The 17,221-nt window shown below is 41.5% G+C and overlaps 2 protein-coding genes across 2 annotated transcripts; both read left to right on the forward strand.

Annotated features, from left to right (window-relative positions):
* Positions 1 to 678: 678 nt before the first annotated feature.
* On the forward strand, positions 679 to 11,588 carry klhl2 (kelch-like family member 2). The gene is made up of 15 exons (XM_047338300.1): positions 679 to 1,177; positions 3,858 to 3,977; positions 4,105 to 4,211; positions 4,347 to 4,465; positions 5,843 to 6,008; positions 6,187 to 6,296; positions 6,419 to 6,535; positions 7,410 to 7,559; positions 7,666 to 7,783; positions 8,080 to 8,277; positions 8,383 to 8,484; positions 9,292 to 9,420; positions 9,560 to 9,700; positions 9,786 to 9,929; positions 10,029 to 11,588. Exons 1-15 carry the CDS (start codon positions 1,110 to 1,112, stop codon positions 10,055 to 10,057), a joined length of 1,818 nt encoding a protein of 605 aa, XP_047194256.1. The 5' UTR covers positions 679 to 1,109; the 3' UTR covers positions 10,058 to 11,588.
* A 709-nt stretch (positions 11,589 to 12,297) lies between these two features.
* Positions 12,298 to 16,305, forward strand: msmo1 (methylsterol monooxygenase 1). Its single transcript, XM_035176914.2, has 6 exons — positions 12,298 to 12,379; positions 13,576 to 13,869; positions 13,968 to 14,116; positions 14,373 to 14,499; positions 14,656 to 14,810; positions 15,469 to 16,305. Exons 2-6 carry the CDS (start codon positions 13,615 to 13,617, stop codon positions 15,656 to 15,658), a joined length of 876 nt encoding a protein of 291 aa, XP_035032805.1. The 5' UTR covers positions 12,298 to 12,379; positions 13,576 to 13,614; the 3' UTR covers positions 15,659 to 16,305.
* Positions 16,306 to 17,221: the final 916 nt, after the last annotated feature.

The following is a 17,221-nucleotide window of genomic DNA, read 5'->3' on the forward strand; positions in this document are numbered from 1 at the left end:
GATATAAAGTAAAAATGGAATCATTGATTTACAATATATGTGCAGAATTTGTTTCACTAACTCAAAATTATCACTATGTTATAAGTTATTGGGAATTTTGACATCACAATTATGAGATGAGAAGTCAAAAGTGTGACAATTGACATCAAATGGTATGAGATATTCTAGACTGTGGCATAAACTGAAAATCATTGTATGGTTGAATTGGTGAAAGTGCGGTTAAAAAAATTTAAATTATGAGATAAGTCAAAGATTTTAAACAAATAATTTAGAAGATAGTTGAAGTGAGAATGTATTACGTTGACGCCACTAAGTATTTAGTCAACTTTATATAAAAAATATAATGTTAATAAATAATCTTGTCCTTCGACTTCAAATGTATATAAAAAAAATATATATATGTACGTCAAAATTATTCAATAAAAATCAGTAAAGAAAAATTATAGAATATTAGGTCAATATATAAAGACCAAGATTTTGAGAGAATGTGTTCAAAAAATATATATTTTAGGACTTAATCTTATTATTAATTGTGGTAGTATTAGTAGTAATAGTACTATTATTAGTAGTATTAGTATTCTTATTATTAGTAGTATTAGTCTTATTATTGGCCTCCTCTCCGGACAGTCTTCCACAGCTAGAGGGAGACAGTGTTTCTTGTGGGACACCTTGTCCGCTCTTGTCTTTGCCGTCATGTCCTTGTTTGTGCGTTTTAATCAGCGATTGGAAAATAACAGGTATCCTCGTCTGTCCGCCTCCCGCACACACACACAGACACGCACCCGGGAGGACAGAGGTGGGGGCGCCGCAGCAGAATCAAAATAAACCCGGTGTCTCTCGGCGGCTGGTTCCGTCCACACAGCGGCGGGTTGTGTGAGTGTGTGTGTGGCGGGCAGAGGCAGCAGTCCTCCGGGTACAGCAGCCGGGTTGGATCGCAACGTGTTGGTGCGGAGACTCACCGCAGTCATCACCGGGCTGCGTGTTGCTCGGAGCCGGGCTGCAGCGCTGTGATCGCGGCTGCCGTCAGCCCGTCTCGCCTCTGGACAGATGGTCCCCGTGATTCACGCCTGAGCCTCGGATCCGGTCACTGACGACACGGTGGATATGGAATGGTGCATGCCGCTGGGCCAAGTGTGCAGCCTCTGAACAACACCGGAATCATGGACAGTCATCCGCTGTAAGTGTGTGAGAAACCAGTGTGAGTGTGTGTGTGTGTTGGTTGTGTGTTGACGTTTCCCAGTGGCTGCTTGTGACTGATGGTGCCGCATTGACAGAGACAGCGGACAGCCGGCGTGTCTGCTCCCTGCCCGGGGGTGGGGACCGGGGACCGGGGACCGGGTGCAGGATCCAGGCTCCGGGAGGCTGCAGCAGGCTGGAGGGGGTCTGCCTGTTGGTTGGGGACATTGGGGGTGTTTGGTTTGCGGTAGAGAGGATGTGTGTTAAACAGTTATGAAGCCAATGCATGTGTGTGTGTTTGTGTTTGTGTGTTTGTGTTTGTGTTTGTGTGTATGAGTGTGCGTGTGGGTGTGCTTGTGGCAGAACATGAGGGCCACGTGATTTTGACATTAACAACATAATTAAATGGATGATTTTATTATGAATGGTGTGTGTGTGTGTGTGTGTTCGTGTGTGTGTGCGTGTGCTGAACAGTGGTGGAATATAGTTCATTTACACTATTGAGGTACTTGTTACTTTACTTGAGTATTTCCATTTTCTTGTGTTACATTGCTATTGATGAAAATGAAATTGCGATAATTATAGATATTCTTTAGTTGTTTTCAGATTTAAACTTCACATACAACGCGTATTTAAAATGATAATTTATTTTGGTGCACAAGGTAAAAAGGGAACTCTTTTAAACAACCTGACAGACAGAATACACTGAGAGGCACAAACATAGTAGAAATGTAAGTTTTTAGTTTTTTGCCTCACTAGTTTTGGGGGCATACAAAAGGGTATATAAGGTTTTTAGTAGTATATAAATAAGAAAACAAGTACAAATCTAATCCCAGTGAAAGATATTTAAATAAGGAAATACTTGCTCGAAAAGGAAGAAGGTAAAAAAAATCTAATCTCATATATAACCCCTCTTTTTTTTATCTTTGTAGTTAATGTGAGAGATACCCACATCGCCCACGTCAAACAACAATCACACATTGAATGAGTCAATCAGGATAAGCATTAGCCTGCATTCAATCCAAGAGCAGATCACATCACAACTCCATCCCATCCATTCAATATATAGTTTTTTAAAAAGTCCTTTAAATGTGATTAATGTGTCGCGTGTCTATTCGGAAGGTGAAACACTGAAGAGCCTTCACGGCAAAACATTTGATCCGGTTCTGCGTCAACAGCTGTGGCAGTTGTGAGGATTCACGGGTTTCACAGATGGAATCGGGAGAAAAAGCTTTCAAACAATGTGTAATAGGTCAAGGTTGTTCTGCAGACTGAGTCAGTTCAGACCGAAACACACCGAGAGCAGCTCCGCCAAAGACAGAGTGTCCCACGAGGTGCTGCGGTGTATTTTAAAAAGGTCAAAGATTTAAACTCTGTGCTCATGACGCTGAAATCATCCAGTGAAGAGATGCAACAGTTATTTGATTAATCGAAGCATTGTCTGTAACCATTTGGATCATCTTTCAACCTGAAATGACCACAAATATCGGTTTTCAGCCCCTCAGATTTAAACTTTTACGACTTTTCTTTTTTAATGTCACTGTAAAATCAATATCTTTAGGACTGGGGTTGTTGGACAGTGTTTTTGAAAATCTAAACTTGGTCTCTGGGGAAGAGGGATGGACAGTTTTCATATTTTCAGGCATTTCTAAATTAAATGTGAAATGAATAATAAGTTAAGAAAATAATTAGCATATTATATGATGATGAAATAAATCCATACCTGTAGCCCACAACGTTTTGGGGCTGATGCCGATATTGAAAAGTACGAAATTCTATTGCCTGATATATGAATTTAAGTGCAATTGAGGCATTTTAAATTTTACAGTTCAACCATAAACTTTGTTATAAATATCTAGAAATAAATATGTAGATAAGTACACATCCTTTGCATTTTTTATTCTGTAAAATTAAAGGTTTCATGTCGGCAAACACAAACGCTGATACCTATATGTCTGTGAAAGGCCAACCGAGAAATCAGTAAGACTTTATCTTCAATGAGTTTGAGATAATTTGATTAATCAACACTTTAGGGGATACATATACCAGTTGAGCACAATACAAACTAATAATTAAAGTGGGATTTAGACACGGGGACCCACCACAGGACATCTCCACAACATCAGATTATAATTCTGGTCTGGACATAGTTTGTATTTTAGATCCATAACTAATCAAAGGACCGAATCCAGTTGAAACCCAGTTAACCTGAGGGTCTGTGTTACCCAGGCAGCTTCCTGGCTCTGTCTGATTGATAATCCATGAAGTGGCCACTGAGCGCATGTTTTTTTCATGTCATTTGGGGGAAGAAACCCCCTTTAACCAATGTTGTAAATCAGAGACAGCAAATATTGAACTGTAGGAATCCAGAGCTGCAGTTGCTGACAGATGAAGCTGCTCACAATAAAGAAACAGATGTAAGCAGGGTTTAAATGATTGCAAACATAAATCAGAAAAATGGACGACAATCTTAACACAATCTCTGGAGTGAAAACCATAACACACTCTGAGATGTCCTCATTCTGATTTCCATGTATCAGGAGACCTCGAGTGACCCGTGCTTGCTCAGCAGTGTTATTGCTTTGTCCTGTAGCAACAAAATCATCTCCGTGTGCACTGTCACGGATTCTCTTCTTGTGCGTGTTTGTGTGTTTGCTTCATGTCTGCACTGTCCCTCTCAGGTGCACTAGACTTTGTCCACACGGTGTGGACAAAGAAGATGGAGTCGAGAGGCAAGGCCCCATCACTTTCAACCACCGGCACATGAGGAAGGCGTTCAAAGTCATGAACGAGCTGCGCAGGTGAGACAAACTCCGTCTTTAATTCTGTCTCTTGTCTCGTCTTCCTCAAATCCTTTGTGTCCCTCCGTCTGACATTTAACTGGACATGTTTCCTCCCTCTGTCTCCATCTCCTGCATGTGAATACAGCCAGAATCTATTGTGTGATGTGACCATAGTGGCGGAGGACGTAGAGATCGCTGCTCACAGAGTGGTCCTGGCCGCCGGGAGCCCTTACTTCCACGCTATGTTCACGGGTAAGGACGATCTTCTATCCTCGCCCCAAGACATATGTCTTTAGATCCTTTAACACTGATTAGCACAGTACACAGTTATTATGTTTGTGGCAGTAGATGGCGAACATGTGTGTGTGTCTGCGTGTGCACTAACAGGGGAGATGGCCGAGAGCAGGGCGAAACGAGTGAGGATAAAGGAGATGGATGGTTGGACTCTGGGCCTGCTGGTGGACTACATCTACACAGCAGAGATACAGGTCACAGAGGATAACGTGCAAACACACACACACACACACACACACACACACACACACACACACACACACACACACACACACTCACACACTCTCTCTCTCAATCGACACACTCATTTATTTTAACATAAATATTGAAATAATAAATTAACTCCAAACTTCGAGGGTCTAAATTGCTGTTATACCTCTTAAGTGTCCTAGAATTAATGTTGTCACATGAATGGCTGTGTTTATATATAAATAGCATATTACGTCATGAGGTTAAGGTCTAAAATTGTAAACATGTTTACATGACATGATGCTAAAACCTTCGTAGTTCACCTGTTGCTGGTCAGTTATGAGAAAATAAACGGGTAAGTAAACTTCCTGGAAAGCAGTGGGTGCATCGCAAGTGGTGACCTGGTTCAATATAAGCAGGTTTAACAAATAACTCCACTAAATGATGTCATTATAAAAAACCTAAATCTCCAGACGTGCTAAACCCACTGGTTTACACATGTTTGATACCTAACTATTCTATGTATTAAAGTGAAACTATCCTTCTATCCTTCTCATCTGCATCACCACCTCCCTGCTGACATTGGCCGAGAGGCAGAGTACATCCAGGTACAGCCTGGACAAACTATGTCACGTTAAATAATTAAATATTGAAATTTTTAAATTTCAAGATTTGTATTCCTGCTAGTTTAATTTCATTCCATCGCAAACCAATTGCTGTGTAGCATTGGTTGGACTGAACAAATTTGTCCAACAATTTACAACGTGATAGAGGAATATTTCCTGATCAGATGCTTTCATTAGGCTTTTTCCTGCAGAAGTGAGTGCATGGATGTTTCTTCGACATCAGGTTGCTGCTGTAATGAAGGAAAAATCAATTCCCTTCTGTATGGTGGCCCTGAAGTGCAAATCACAAAAACATGTGGACAGTGCATCCATCCAATCAGCAATGAAAGCTGTTGGGTTTTTGTGATTTGTTGTTGGGGTTTTGTCAGGGCCACTGTACTTTAGTGCAAATAAACATTCACAAGTATCCAGTTATTTCACATGATAAATGGTGATGATGTTTGACGCACCTCTCTTCTACCTTTTGAACTTTTGCCTTGTCTAATGTCTTTTTGGAAAGTTAAAAAGACGAAAACCAAACTGAAAAGTAATTTCTGAGTTTTACTCTTGTTATTTATTTTACAGTGCATGACACAGACCTGCTCCAATCCCCACATGTATTTTATCAAACAGGTCTTACAACAACAGCAGCCTCAAATTAAACACTTCTGTGTCTTGCTTAGGAAATCTGTAGAGGACATTTTGCCCGATCGAGCCTATGATCAACCGACTTAAATCATTTGCTCTATTCGGTGCCATAACTACCACTTAATGTGTGTGTGTCTGTGTGTGTGACAGGCGTTGCTGCCTGCAGCGGGCCTGCTCCAGCTGAACGAGGTGAAAAAGGCCTGTTGTGAGTTTCTGAGCTCTCAGCTTCATCCGTCCAACTGTCTGGGAATACGAGCCTTCGCTGACCTGCACGCCTGCTCCCAGCTGCTCGCACAGGCCAACAGCTACGCAGGTGTGTGTGTGTGTGTGTGTGTGTGTGTGTGTGTGTGTGTGTGTGTGCGTGTAACTGCTTTTCATTGCTCCACTGAAACAGGTGTGTGTGTGTGTCCTGGAGGATGTGGGACAGAACGAGAACAGCGAAAATCTGTAATCGTAAAGATTTATTTTCCATCTCTTGTTTTTGCTGACAGAGCAACATTTCGCTGAGGTGGTCGGGAGTGAGGAGTTCCTTAATTTGGGCATGGAGCAAGTGTCCAGCCTGATCGCCAGCGACAAGCTCACCATCCCCACAGAAGAGAAGGTACACACACACACACACACACACCCAACACACACACACACACACCCTGCTCAGCGTGTCCTAACCACCAGAATTATTGTTTCTGTCGCTGAAGTGCTAAAGGTGTGTTCATTCTTGTACAGGTCTTTGAAGCAGTCATAGCCTGGGTCAACCATGACAAAGACGTGCGCCAGGAACACTTGGCTCACCTGATGGAGCACGTCCGCCTGCCACTCCTCTCCAGAGAATACCTGGTGCAGGTACGAGAGGCTACGTCTGATTTTGTCGAAGCTCTTATTCAACACATGTCAGTTTCAAGCTGTCGACAGGGGTGGACAGAGGCATTAAGGTTTTTATGTCTGTCTGTCCCATTCTGGTGAAGGTGATATTTCAGGAATAGATAGATGATAGATAATAGGATCAGATGGAGAAGTGATGACTTGTCCATTTCCTAAAGGGTCAAAGGTCACCTTCACTGTGGCAAGATAACGTTCACTTTCTTTTCTGCACATTATTCCAAAACCCATACTTCAGGAACAGAAGGGCAGATTATGAACATATTTTTAGTTTGATACTGATTTGCCGAACTGTAACTATAAAGATCCTTTGTGTCCCCGGTTGAAAACGTGTGTGAATCCTCCGTGCTTTAGTATTTGTAACTTTTTTGCAGCAGCATCCATATTGAAGCATTGTTGCAACAACTTTATATTCTATCAGAATCAGCTTTATGAACACAGAGTGACTTTTGCAGTTGCTTCCCTCTCACAGACGACAGGTTGTTATGATGAGAATTCTCTGTGTGTGTGTGTGTTGTTGACTGTTGTGCCTTCACCACTTTTAGGGGCATTGAGTTTTTTTAGCTGCACCAAGAACACGTGAATGAGAGCATATACTTCTTCATGTGCTTCACTATTTAAAAAAACTAAATTTTGTTGTTTGTGAGTCAGTATAGTGAGTCCAATAGGAAAATGATTTTAAATGGTTCAGTGATCTTTATTTCTGTCATGTAAGCCTGTGTTTCATTTTTTTTATAGTTTAAATATGTGTCACAATATCTATATTAACAATATATCAGAATATCTCTGTAGACGCTGCTGTCTGATTGGTTCCTCTTTCACTGTGCGGGTGTGTCAGCGGGTGGAGGAGGAGTGTCTGATTAAGAACAGCAGTGCCTGTAAAGATTACCTGATTGAGGCCATGAAGTATCACCTGCTGCCGGCCGACCAGAGAGCTCTGATGAAGACGGCACGCACACGCATGAGGACTCCAGCCTGCTGCCCGAAGGTACAAACACAGTCACCTACTAAGAGTCACTGAGCAGAGGACTTAAACCGGCCAAGGCCCTAATTGATCCACAGTCCATCATGTTACTGTCACTGGTTGTTCTTAGGTGATGGTGGTGGTCGGAGGCCAGGCTCCCAAGGCGATCCGCAGTGTTGAATGTTACGATTTTGAGGAGCAGCGATGGTACCAGGTGGCTGAACTCCCCACCAGGAGGTGCAGAGCAGGTAGGAAAGCCTAAGTAACATAATATAAGTCACATCACCAGTGTATCACAGGGCCAACATTCAGAGACGAGCAACTATTCACATTCACACCTTCAGACAGTTTAGCCTCCAATTCACCTAACTCCAATCTTCATGTGTTTGGACTGTGAGAGGAAGTCAGAGAAATCCCACACAGAAACACTGAGAACATACAAACTCAACATGGAAAGACCCCAGATTCAAACTAGGAACCTTCTTGCTGTGAATGTGCGTCTCTGTAGATATTTTTGTTAATGCTCTTCTGTCGGTGTCTTCAGGTGTGGTGTACGTGGGCGGCTGTGTGTACGCAGTCGGCGGTTTCAACGGTTCTTTGCGTGTACGGACTGTCGACTGTTACGACCCGATGATGGACCGCTGGACCAGCGTGAGCAGCATGCAGGACCGGCGATCGACGCTCGGCGCTGCCGTGCTCAACGGACTCCTGTACGCTGTGGGAGGCTTTGATGGCAGCACAGGTATGATTGTGTCAGTGTGTGGCTGTGATGTTGAAACATGATGATAAACAAGGTGTGTAACTGCAGAGAATCATAAAAGATATGGTTGTTTCTGTGGTTTTGCAGGTTTGTCCACCATCGAGGCGTACAACGCTAAGACAGACGAATGGTTCCATGTGTTACCCATGAGCACCCGGCGCAGCAGTGTGGGAGTGGGAGTTGTAAATGGTGAATATAATTCCTGGTTTGGTTTTTACAGTCAGCAGATATACAAAGATGTTTGGACCAAATAATAGACGTACCCGACAATATAAGACTGTAGCCCTTTTATAAATACAACTTAAAGTGTAAAGCTCATGTATTTTTGTTTTGACACAGATATGTTGATGGAATTCTGCTAATATTGTGATTGGGTATAATTTTCTATATAATTTATACACTTACAGTTTACAAAAATTTCAAAATTTTTAATTGGATTGATTTCTTTGTTCTCCACTTATAGTAGTTTGTCCAAAATACTATGTTGTTCATGTCAGTGAAGTTGTTCTTGTGATTACTGTGTTTAGTCATCATTGTGTTTCTTTTGTTTAAATTGCAGGTATATTTTTCCACAAATACTTAAAAAAGCAGTAATACAGTATGTAAATCGAAAAATTATCTGTATTATCTGAATAATGAACTGGACGTTCATGTACACAGAATGAGAAACACTTCATTAACTAACCCACTTTTTAAATCTTTTTAGCTTTGTTCAAAACAGATGTTTACAGAGGTGCTTTACAGAAGAAAATGAAAGAAATAACCTAAAGAAGCGTCAGAGACGGACAATATAATATAAGACGAGGAGAAATAAATGTATAATCCATAAAGTAAAACTTATGAAATTAAGAAAAACTTAAATACCAAAATACTTTTAGGAGTACTTGGTTTCACACATTTTAAATCCCCTCATGGCTAATGTACTAACATGTTTCTGGTATTTAGTCCACCGCCTCTTTCTTTCTGAGTCACATATCTTCTTTGTGTGATTGTCAGGGGTCCTCTACGCAGTCGGAGGTTATGATGGAGCGACCAGACAGTGTCTGAGTACAGTAGAAGCTTATAATCCAAAAACTAACGCGTGGAACTACATCGCTGAGATGGGCACAAGACGCAGTGGAGCAGGTGGGTTGTAAAACATATTTTGATCTACCATCAAAGATCACAAAAAATACTGTGATGGTTACATATTAAAACAACATTAAAGAAACAGGGGAAGAAGATGTATATTGTGCCATTGACCATGTTTCCAATGCGTCCTCAGGTGTAGGTGTGTTAAAAGGTTTACTCTATGCTGTGGGTGGACACGACGGTCCATTGGTGAGAAAGAGCTGTGAAGTGTACGATCCGACCTCCAACAGCTGGCGACAGGTAGCAGACATGAACATGTGTCGACGTAACGCAGGTCAGTACGACGGTCTGTCCGTCAGACGTCCTGAGGTGTGAGGTGTCCCCCCCCTCCTTCATTCTGTGTACGTGTGTGTTTTCAGGTGTGTGTGCTGTGAACAACGTGCTGTATGTGGTGGGGGGAGATGACGGCAGCTGTAATTTGGCCTCCGTGGAGTTCTACAATCAGAACTCGGACAAGTGGACACTGCTGCCGACCTGCATGAGCACCGGACGCAGTTATGCAGGTGTGAACACACATTCCTTGTGTGGTATGTATGAAAACTTCATTATGTGTGGCATCAGTGATGTACCATCATAATAAATATACATGTTTTAACCTGCAGGTGTGACAGTGATTGACAAGCCCTTATGACTGCTCTTGACACCCGCCGCTGACTCGGAGCAGAATGTATTCTCCTGCTGAATACTGATCTTGGATCTGTTTATGATGCCAATGCTTGGTTATTTGGGCAGCATTCGCACAGGCACTGACGCAGATGAAGGAAATGACAAGAGTGTTGTTGTTGTTGAAGACGATGAAGAAGATGATGATGAAGATCTTTGCACTTACCTGAACAGGGGGGGCGCTGTAACTGACGGGGGGAATGGAACCCGTGTTTTAATCCCCCTCCTGGCAGGACTGCAGCAGCGACTGGACTAAGCAGTTTGAAGCACCACTGAACCGGTGCAGTGCCATTGAAACGCTACTGAAATCAAGCTACTACAACTGCAAAGGGACTTTAACATGACTCATGTTAACGCGAACCAGCACCGAGGAAGACCACTGTTCTGATCCATGGGAGAGGAAGGCCGAGAACGAACATTTGGGTCTAAAATCTTTGTTTCTCCTTCGTTTTTTTTTTTATCCTCCTGAGACGTGTGTTCGAGTGTGTGTGTGCGTGCTTGCATTTAATGGTGCTCCACTGCTTGCACATGTGAGCATGTGTGTGTTTGTGTGCATCTGTGTGGTGACGCCGCATGAGCGCACTCCGTCTGACCTCTGACCTTTTACAGTTTTGCAGTGTTGCTGTTCAAGAGTGCCTGAATGTCAAATTACGCCCCCGTCCCCTCTCTTCTCCGTTGTTTAGCCTCGAGTGCTGTTACCGGACAGAGCGCGGCTGGACTCGGCCGCTGCCCTGCGACAGAGAAACACATTTGGAGAGCAGACTTAAAGTGTCGGCGCGTCGGTTGCATTAGTCCGCATGAATTCAGAACGGCCGTGTGAGAGGCAGCTGCAGAAAATGTACATTTCTTTTTCTTCTAAAGCAAAAAAACGGAAAGAAAAACCCAAGACTTTCACTGGAACTCTTCTGAAGAAGGAGAAAAGCCTTGTTTTGAGTTTTTGCAGTGACAGACAGAGGGAGAAGCTGACACACAGTTGGATGTATGAGTGCTTTGCCGTCACCTGGCAGCCGTCTTTACCGTGGTTCTAACCACTGACGACAACGACAGCCTGAACTCACTGCATGGTCCCCGTCTCTGAACCTCGTATCCTTCGACAGTACCCTCTTCTCCTTTCGGTGTAGCAACCCTATAAACTACTGCACACCCTGACGTACTATGAATGTGCCAATTTCAGTGTTTTTTTCTGTTCCGTCTCTCTTGATTACTCTACTGATCTGTTCTCTCTTTCTGGAAAGTGACCAAACCTACTCTTGATTTTTTTCTCTTCAGTCTCTTTCTCTTCCTTCTTCCTCCTACTATTGAAAACTTGCTATAATAGTAACTGGTATCGCTGTTTCTTGTCAGTGTATTGAGGAATGTCATGTAGGCTAATGACTTTGAAAACGTTTCATTACTTGTTTTATATTATCATTAATAAATATGCTTCTTGTATTTAAAGCTGTGAAATGATATAATCTGTTTTTAAAACTTTGCCAAATCAGTAAAACATTGAAATGGAACCTGTGTGTGTGATATTTTAATAGTTTTACCATAACTCATTTATTATAATGTCAAACAGGCTGTGTTATTTAATTTCTGCATAAATCATGTCCTTGGTTACAAGTGTGCAAACGTTGGCATTATGGGGATAACTGGAGCTTTTTTCTGCAATACATAAGGGACATGTGGATAGGATGTGTGAGAGTGCAGAAATACTGCAGGAAGTAATGTAATGTACATCCACAGTATGTAGTAAATAGCAGTTAAAGATAGCAGCAGTTGTAGTATGATGTACAGTAAAAAAAACTACACAAAAACATGCTATTATTGCCAAATTCCAAATTACTTTCAGCCCTTATCAAGACTGAATTTCACACATTACAAAGTCTGAGATATAATGTGTATAAAAAGTTATAACACACAGTGATGTGTTCACTTTCTATCTTCTTTACATGGAGAGAAACCGTCTGGTGCTCATACAGAACAGTGTGATAAGTTAAGTGTATTTAAAGGAGGTTGACAGTTAAGTAAAGACACATGAGTCAAAGTTGTGGAACCACCTCATCTCCTTCGCTCCATGTAACAACCGCGGAGGTTATGAAAGCGGAGCTCGCCCGCTGATTGGCTGTTGCTGGGGCGACCTGCAGTCTCACTATCATCGCTCCACACCGCGGGCCAATCAGGGAGGGCGGCTCGGCCCCCGCGACGTCAGTCTCCTCTCCGCTCGGCCAATCACGGCGTTGGATCTCCCTGTACATTACCCCGGGTCTTCCGCCTCTGTCTCAGGTGAACGGGACGGTTCCTCGGGAAGGTGAGAGATCAACAACGTCCTCAGACGCAGTTTAATGACTTAGAGGGATTTAATAATGTCTTATTCTTTAATTCACTAACGGCTAACGTGAAGGCTGAAGCTAACTTGTTGTTGAGCCGTAATGGAGGCAGCGCGCGGGTGTGTAGTTGTGTGTAAACGATCTCCAGTCCTGAGAGGAGACGCGATGGGTTTTAATTAATAAACACTCAATTAAACAAATGTGGTGCACGAAGGAGTGACGCAGGGACTATTGTTAATTATTTAAATGTAACACGGCTGAGACACAGAGAGATTATGGGATGTTTTTATGTGCGGAAGTCTGTTGTCTGAGACTAGAACAAACTGTTTTATCACCAGGTTGCAGTGAAATGTTAAAGTAGTTACAACAATAGACTGTTATTAGTGTTATTATACATGCTTGTGAATGAAATGTGGTTTATTAATTGTGTCTTGGAGATTTTAGGCAATATTTTGTTGTAGGAAATTGAAGCAGGTTGAAATTAATGGTGACAAAATATTAAGATAAAGTGTAAATACTGATGTTGAGATGTGGTAACAAGCTCTAATGTGACACAAATAGATAAAGATGGACAGATATAGTTCTGCATGAATCATTTTAGGGCCGAGCGATAAAAGAAAATCCACATCCGTCTATTTTTATGGCTATTGCGACACACGTCTCTTTATTATTTCTTTTAAGTTTCAAGATATAGTCACCATTAGATCATGTGTTGTACCTCCTCACTGCGTTTGCACAATGTAAAAGCATTTTATCGATATATATTTTTTTATCGCCTACCTCTAGATAAGTACACATGTTAGAACTGTGACCTCTTTTTTCATGCGTTAAAAGCCCAAATATTAAATGACTTATTTCTTTCTTCTGGTGAAGTGAAGATTAATTTATCTTGATGTTTATTTGATGTATTGTTATTATAATTACTTTAAATGATTTAATAAGCAAATGTGTCCATTACGATTATTTTATTTTAAGATTATTTTATCGTAATACCCTCATTTTGTACTGTTGTACATATTGTACAGTGTTTCAAAATTTTCTCCTATTTTAGCCTTAATATGATAAAGATATAAAGCTTGTTGTAGATGGTCTTTTCTTGACATTGTTTTTGTGAGTGTTTATAGAGAAAACCACAGTTTCATTCCATGTATGTAACATATGTGTTCCTGTTTTCCAGTCTTCTCTCCAGACCTGCAGCCACCTTCCTTTATCCATCATGATGGTGAACGGCTCGGCAGACATCTTGAGCTCTGCCTACCTTGCAGTGGAGTATGTCGACGCAGTGCTACCCGAGAACCCCTTCCAGCCGTCCCTGGAACACGCGTGGGGCTACATGATGGACAACTACACCAAGTTTCAGATTGCCACCTGGGGGTCGCTCATAGTCCACGAGTTCATCTACTTCTTCTTCTGTCTGCCTGGTTTCATCTTCCAGTTCCTGCCCTTCATGCAGAGATACAAGATCCAGCAGGTGGTCCAGCAACGTGTGTGTTGTTTGTGGTTGTTGGAGGTCATTTTATTTCCTCAGTGTGAGGTTTGTCTGACTAAGCCTCTCCACTGTGCCTGCAGGACAAACCAGAGACCTGGGAGAAACAGTGGAGATGTTTCAAGATGCTGCTGTTCAACCATTTCTGCATCCAGCTGCCACTGATCTGTGGGACGTACTACTTCACTGAATACTTCAACATCCCGTACGACTGGGACTCCATGCCACGCTGGTCAGTGTTTAATTATATATAAGCAAATAAAAATATATAATACTGTGTATAAAAAGAGCAAGAACAATTTAAAACATAAAAACCAGGAAAAACTAAAGAAAATCTTGGAGAATAAAAGTGAAAGACTTAATAAATTGATATAACGGGCAGGATGTGAAAAACATTTTTGAACCGAACTAATCGTTTTATGGTGTTTGTTTGTTTTGCTGGTCAGAATATTTCAGTGAGTTTTTCCTGTCCCTCCCTCTGTCTCCAGGCCGTACGTCCTGCTTCAGTGCTTCGGTTGCGCTGTGGTTGAAGACACCTGGCACTACTTCCTCCATCGCATGCTGCATCACCGCAGGGTCTACAAGTACATCCACAAAGTCCACCATGAGTTCACTGTGAGTGGAATGCACAAGTGATAAGATGAATACACAGAAACACCCCCCTTTCTGGTTTGACTCTCAACCGTACAGTTAGTTATTAAACATGCTGCGGCTTCAACCAGTGAGTACGAACACATCATGGTACGTAACCGTCTCTCCTCTGTCGTCCAGGCTCCGTTCGGCATGCAGGCCGAATACGCCCATCCAGCTGAGACCCTCATCCTGGGAGCTGGTTTCTTCATCGGCATCATGCTCTTCTGTAACCACGTGTTCTTCCTCTGGGCCTGGGTGTCTTTCCGCCTGCTGGAGACCATCGACGTCCACAGGTAGGTTCCATAGAGCAGCAGCTACATTTTTTCTGATGTTAGCTCTTGCCAGTAGCTTGTGATATCAACCACTAGAGGGCCCCAGAGAACACCAGATGCTACTATCATGTTGTACCATCAGTGGACATTGATCCCCTTTATCATAATGTGGGCATTTTACAATTGTTATTATATTTAAGTGTATTTTTTGATAAATAAAACACAAATGTATATTGGAGATTTAAATTTGTTTAAAGATTAAATATGAACATTTCATAAAATCTCACAAGACATGGGCCAAGTTCACAGATTCTGTTTGTATAATAATATCAGACTCTTGATATTTGAGTATGTGTATATTAGAAACATTATTTTGGATTTATCTATTCCTAAACCACTTGTCTTTCTGTGCTTTTATATTTGATCACTGATGTATGAAATATTATTAATAACATTAATATCTTAGTTCATGTTAAATAAGCAGCTGGTGCTGAATTTCATGAATATCATCAAAATTGTCATTTTGATACAACATTTCGGATTATTTTCCACATCTCATCTTAAGAAACTTTTGTCTTGTTGGAAAATGTCTAAAAACTAGTAATTTTAGGTTTTGTTTTTCATATTATTTTTAATTGAAAAGGTGACTTACCCTGTACTTCCCGTCTTTCTCTCTCAGCGGCTATGACATCCCCCTGAACCCTCTCCACCTCATCCCCTTCTACGCCGGCACCCGTTTCCACGACTTCCACCACATGAACTTCGTGGGGAACTACGCCTCCACCTTCACGTGGTGGGACAAGGTGCTGAACACGGACAACCAGTACAACAAACACCTGGTGAAACAGGGACTCAAGAAGGAGGAGTAAACCGCTCACACCTCTGTTCACACACCTCGTGTGTCGGGAGGAGGGAGTGAGTGTCACAGTGAGCACACACACACATTGTGTCAGTGCACAATCAAACACACACTCACACACACTAAAGCTGTACTTTAAATGAATTATCTCTGCTGTTATTTAGATTCTGAATCAGACTGCCTGTAGTCTTCAGTCCACCCTCTGTGCCTCTCTGTGAAAACAAGTGTTGTTGTGTGCTGCTCGCTGAATAAAAACCATCAACATCCTCATTTTTGATTTGTTGCTTTGTCGTTGAGCACGACCTCGCTCTGTGTACCTCTGAATGTTTCAGCACTTTAAGCGCTTCCTCTGGGAGTTGAACTGAGTCACGATGACACAGTTTTGAACTCTTTAAAGCTTCACTTTAACAGGAACTGACTAAACTCAGTGCTGACGCCTGGACCGAGTCAGAAGTGTTTCTTAAGAAAAAGATGAAGAAAAACATAAAAATTAAAAAAGGGGGTGATTTGTCCGTGTGGAGCTTCCAGGATAATCAAGCCTATTTTGTTTAAGACTGTAACAATACTAAAATGTTGTTTTAATTTTTACAAAAATAAATCTTGAGCATGTTTTGTTTTGGTGTTTCTGTCACATTACAATAAAACCTTTGAACTACATTGAACAGGTTGTGTTTGGTTGTGTTGAGCAGTTTTATTTGTCTGTATGTGATCAGACATGACATCTGTTCCATCGTTTTAAGGAGATATTGTTCATCTTCATCATCATTCAATCCTCTCGGTGAGTTTCTGTGGTTTGGCTGATCTCACAAGTCTGGGCTGATCAGGATGTGGAGGATTTCAAAGGGTCAAAGTTCCCTGTGTCTCTGCTGCACTGTGGTCACACCCCTACAGCCCCATCCAGCACACAGCAGCATCAAGCCAACCAGAAGCAGCCCACACCGAACAGGAAGCGGCCTCACAACAAGAGCCTACGTCTCATTAGCTGGATTTATTTTGGTGCTCAGAGCTTTAAATTGAGAAAATTGAAAGACTCTACTTATAAGAAATAAACAACCAAATAAGACACACTATATTAATTAATCATATGAAAAACACAAACTGTAGAATAGCCCCAGACGTTTGATTCTTGTCATGATGACAGAGTTTATTGCAGGTCGTTTTCATTTAATTTAATATAATGATTTTTTTCATAAAAGTGGCTGAAAAGAGCTTGAATGAACTAAAACACACATCCCAAAAAATATATTTATGTGAAAACAAGTGGAATGAAACAACATTTTATGTGATTATCATATTTGAAGGTTATCATCTGTGTATTGTATCTGCAATTTAGTCAGTTTTATTATTCTATATTGGTCTTTCCAATTGTATCTTCAAAACAACTTTTTCTTTTACTTTAGAAATATGAAATAAACAGCCTGTTGCAGTTAATGTCTTTATTTGTGTGAACTCAACATCTTTTAAATCTAAACTAGAAACTTTCCTTTGTAGCTGATGTGCTTTTCACTCGTCTGGTCGACTGGTCTCAATTGTATTTGATCTTTTATTAAAACTTCTTTTAATTGTTTTTAAT

The sequence above is a fragment of the Hippoglossus stenolepis genome, chromosome 2, assembly GCF_022539355.2.
Source record: "Hippoglossus stenolepis isolate QCI-W04-F060 chromosome 2, HSTE1.2, whole genome shotgun sequence".
Classification (NCBI taxonomy): domain Eukaryota; kingdom Metazoa; phylum Chordata; class Actinopteri; order Pleuronectiformes; family Pleuronectidae; genus Hippoglossus; species Hippoglossus stenolepis.

Bases quoted from the DNA above. Each gene is read 5' to 3' on its own strand.
- klhl2 (XM_047338300.1), top strand. From the start codon at position 1,110: ATGGTGCATGCCGCTGGGCCAAGTGTGCAGCCTCTGAACAACACCGGA. The intron at 6,536-7,409 runs GTACGAGAGGCT...CGGGTGTGTCAG, and splicing joins CCAGAGAATACCTGGTGCAG to CGGGTGGAGGAGGAGTGTCT. The intron at 7,560-7,665 runs GTACAAACACAG...GGTTGTTCTTAG, and splicing joins CTCCAGCCTGCTGCCCGAAG to GTGATGGTGGTGGTCGGAGG.
- msmo1 (XM_035176914.2), top strand. From the start codon at position 13,615: ATGATGGTGAACGGCTCGGCAGACATCTTGAGCTCTGCCTACCTTGCA. The intron at 14,117-14,372 runs GTCAGTGTTTAA...CTCTGTCTCCAG, and splicing joins TGGGACTCCATGCCACGCTG to GCCGTACGTCCTGCTTCAGT. The intron at 14,811-15,468 runs GTAGGTTCCATA...TTTCTCTCTCAG, and splicing joins GAGACCATCGACGTCCACAG to CGGCTATGACATCCCCCTGA.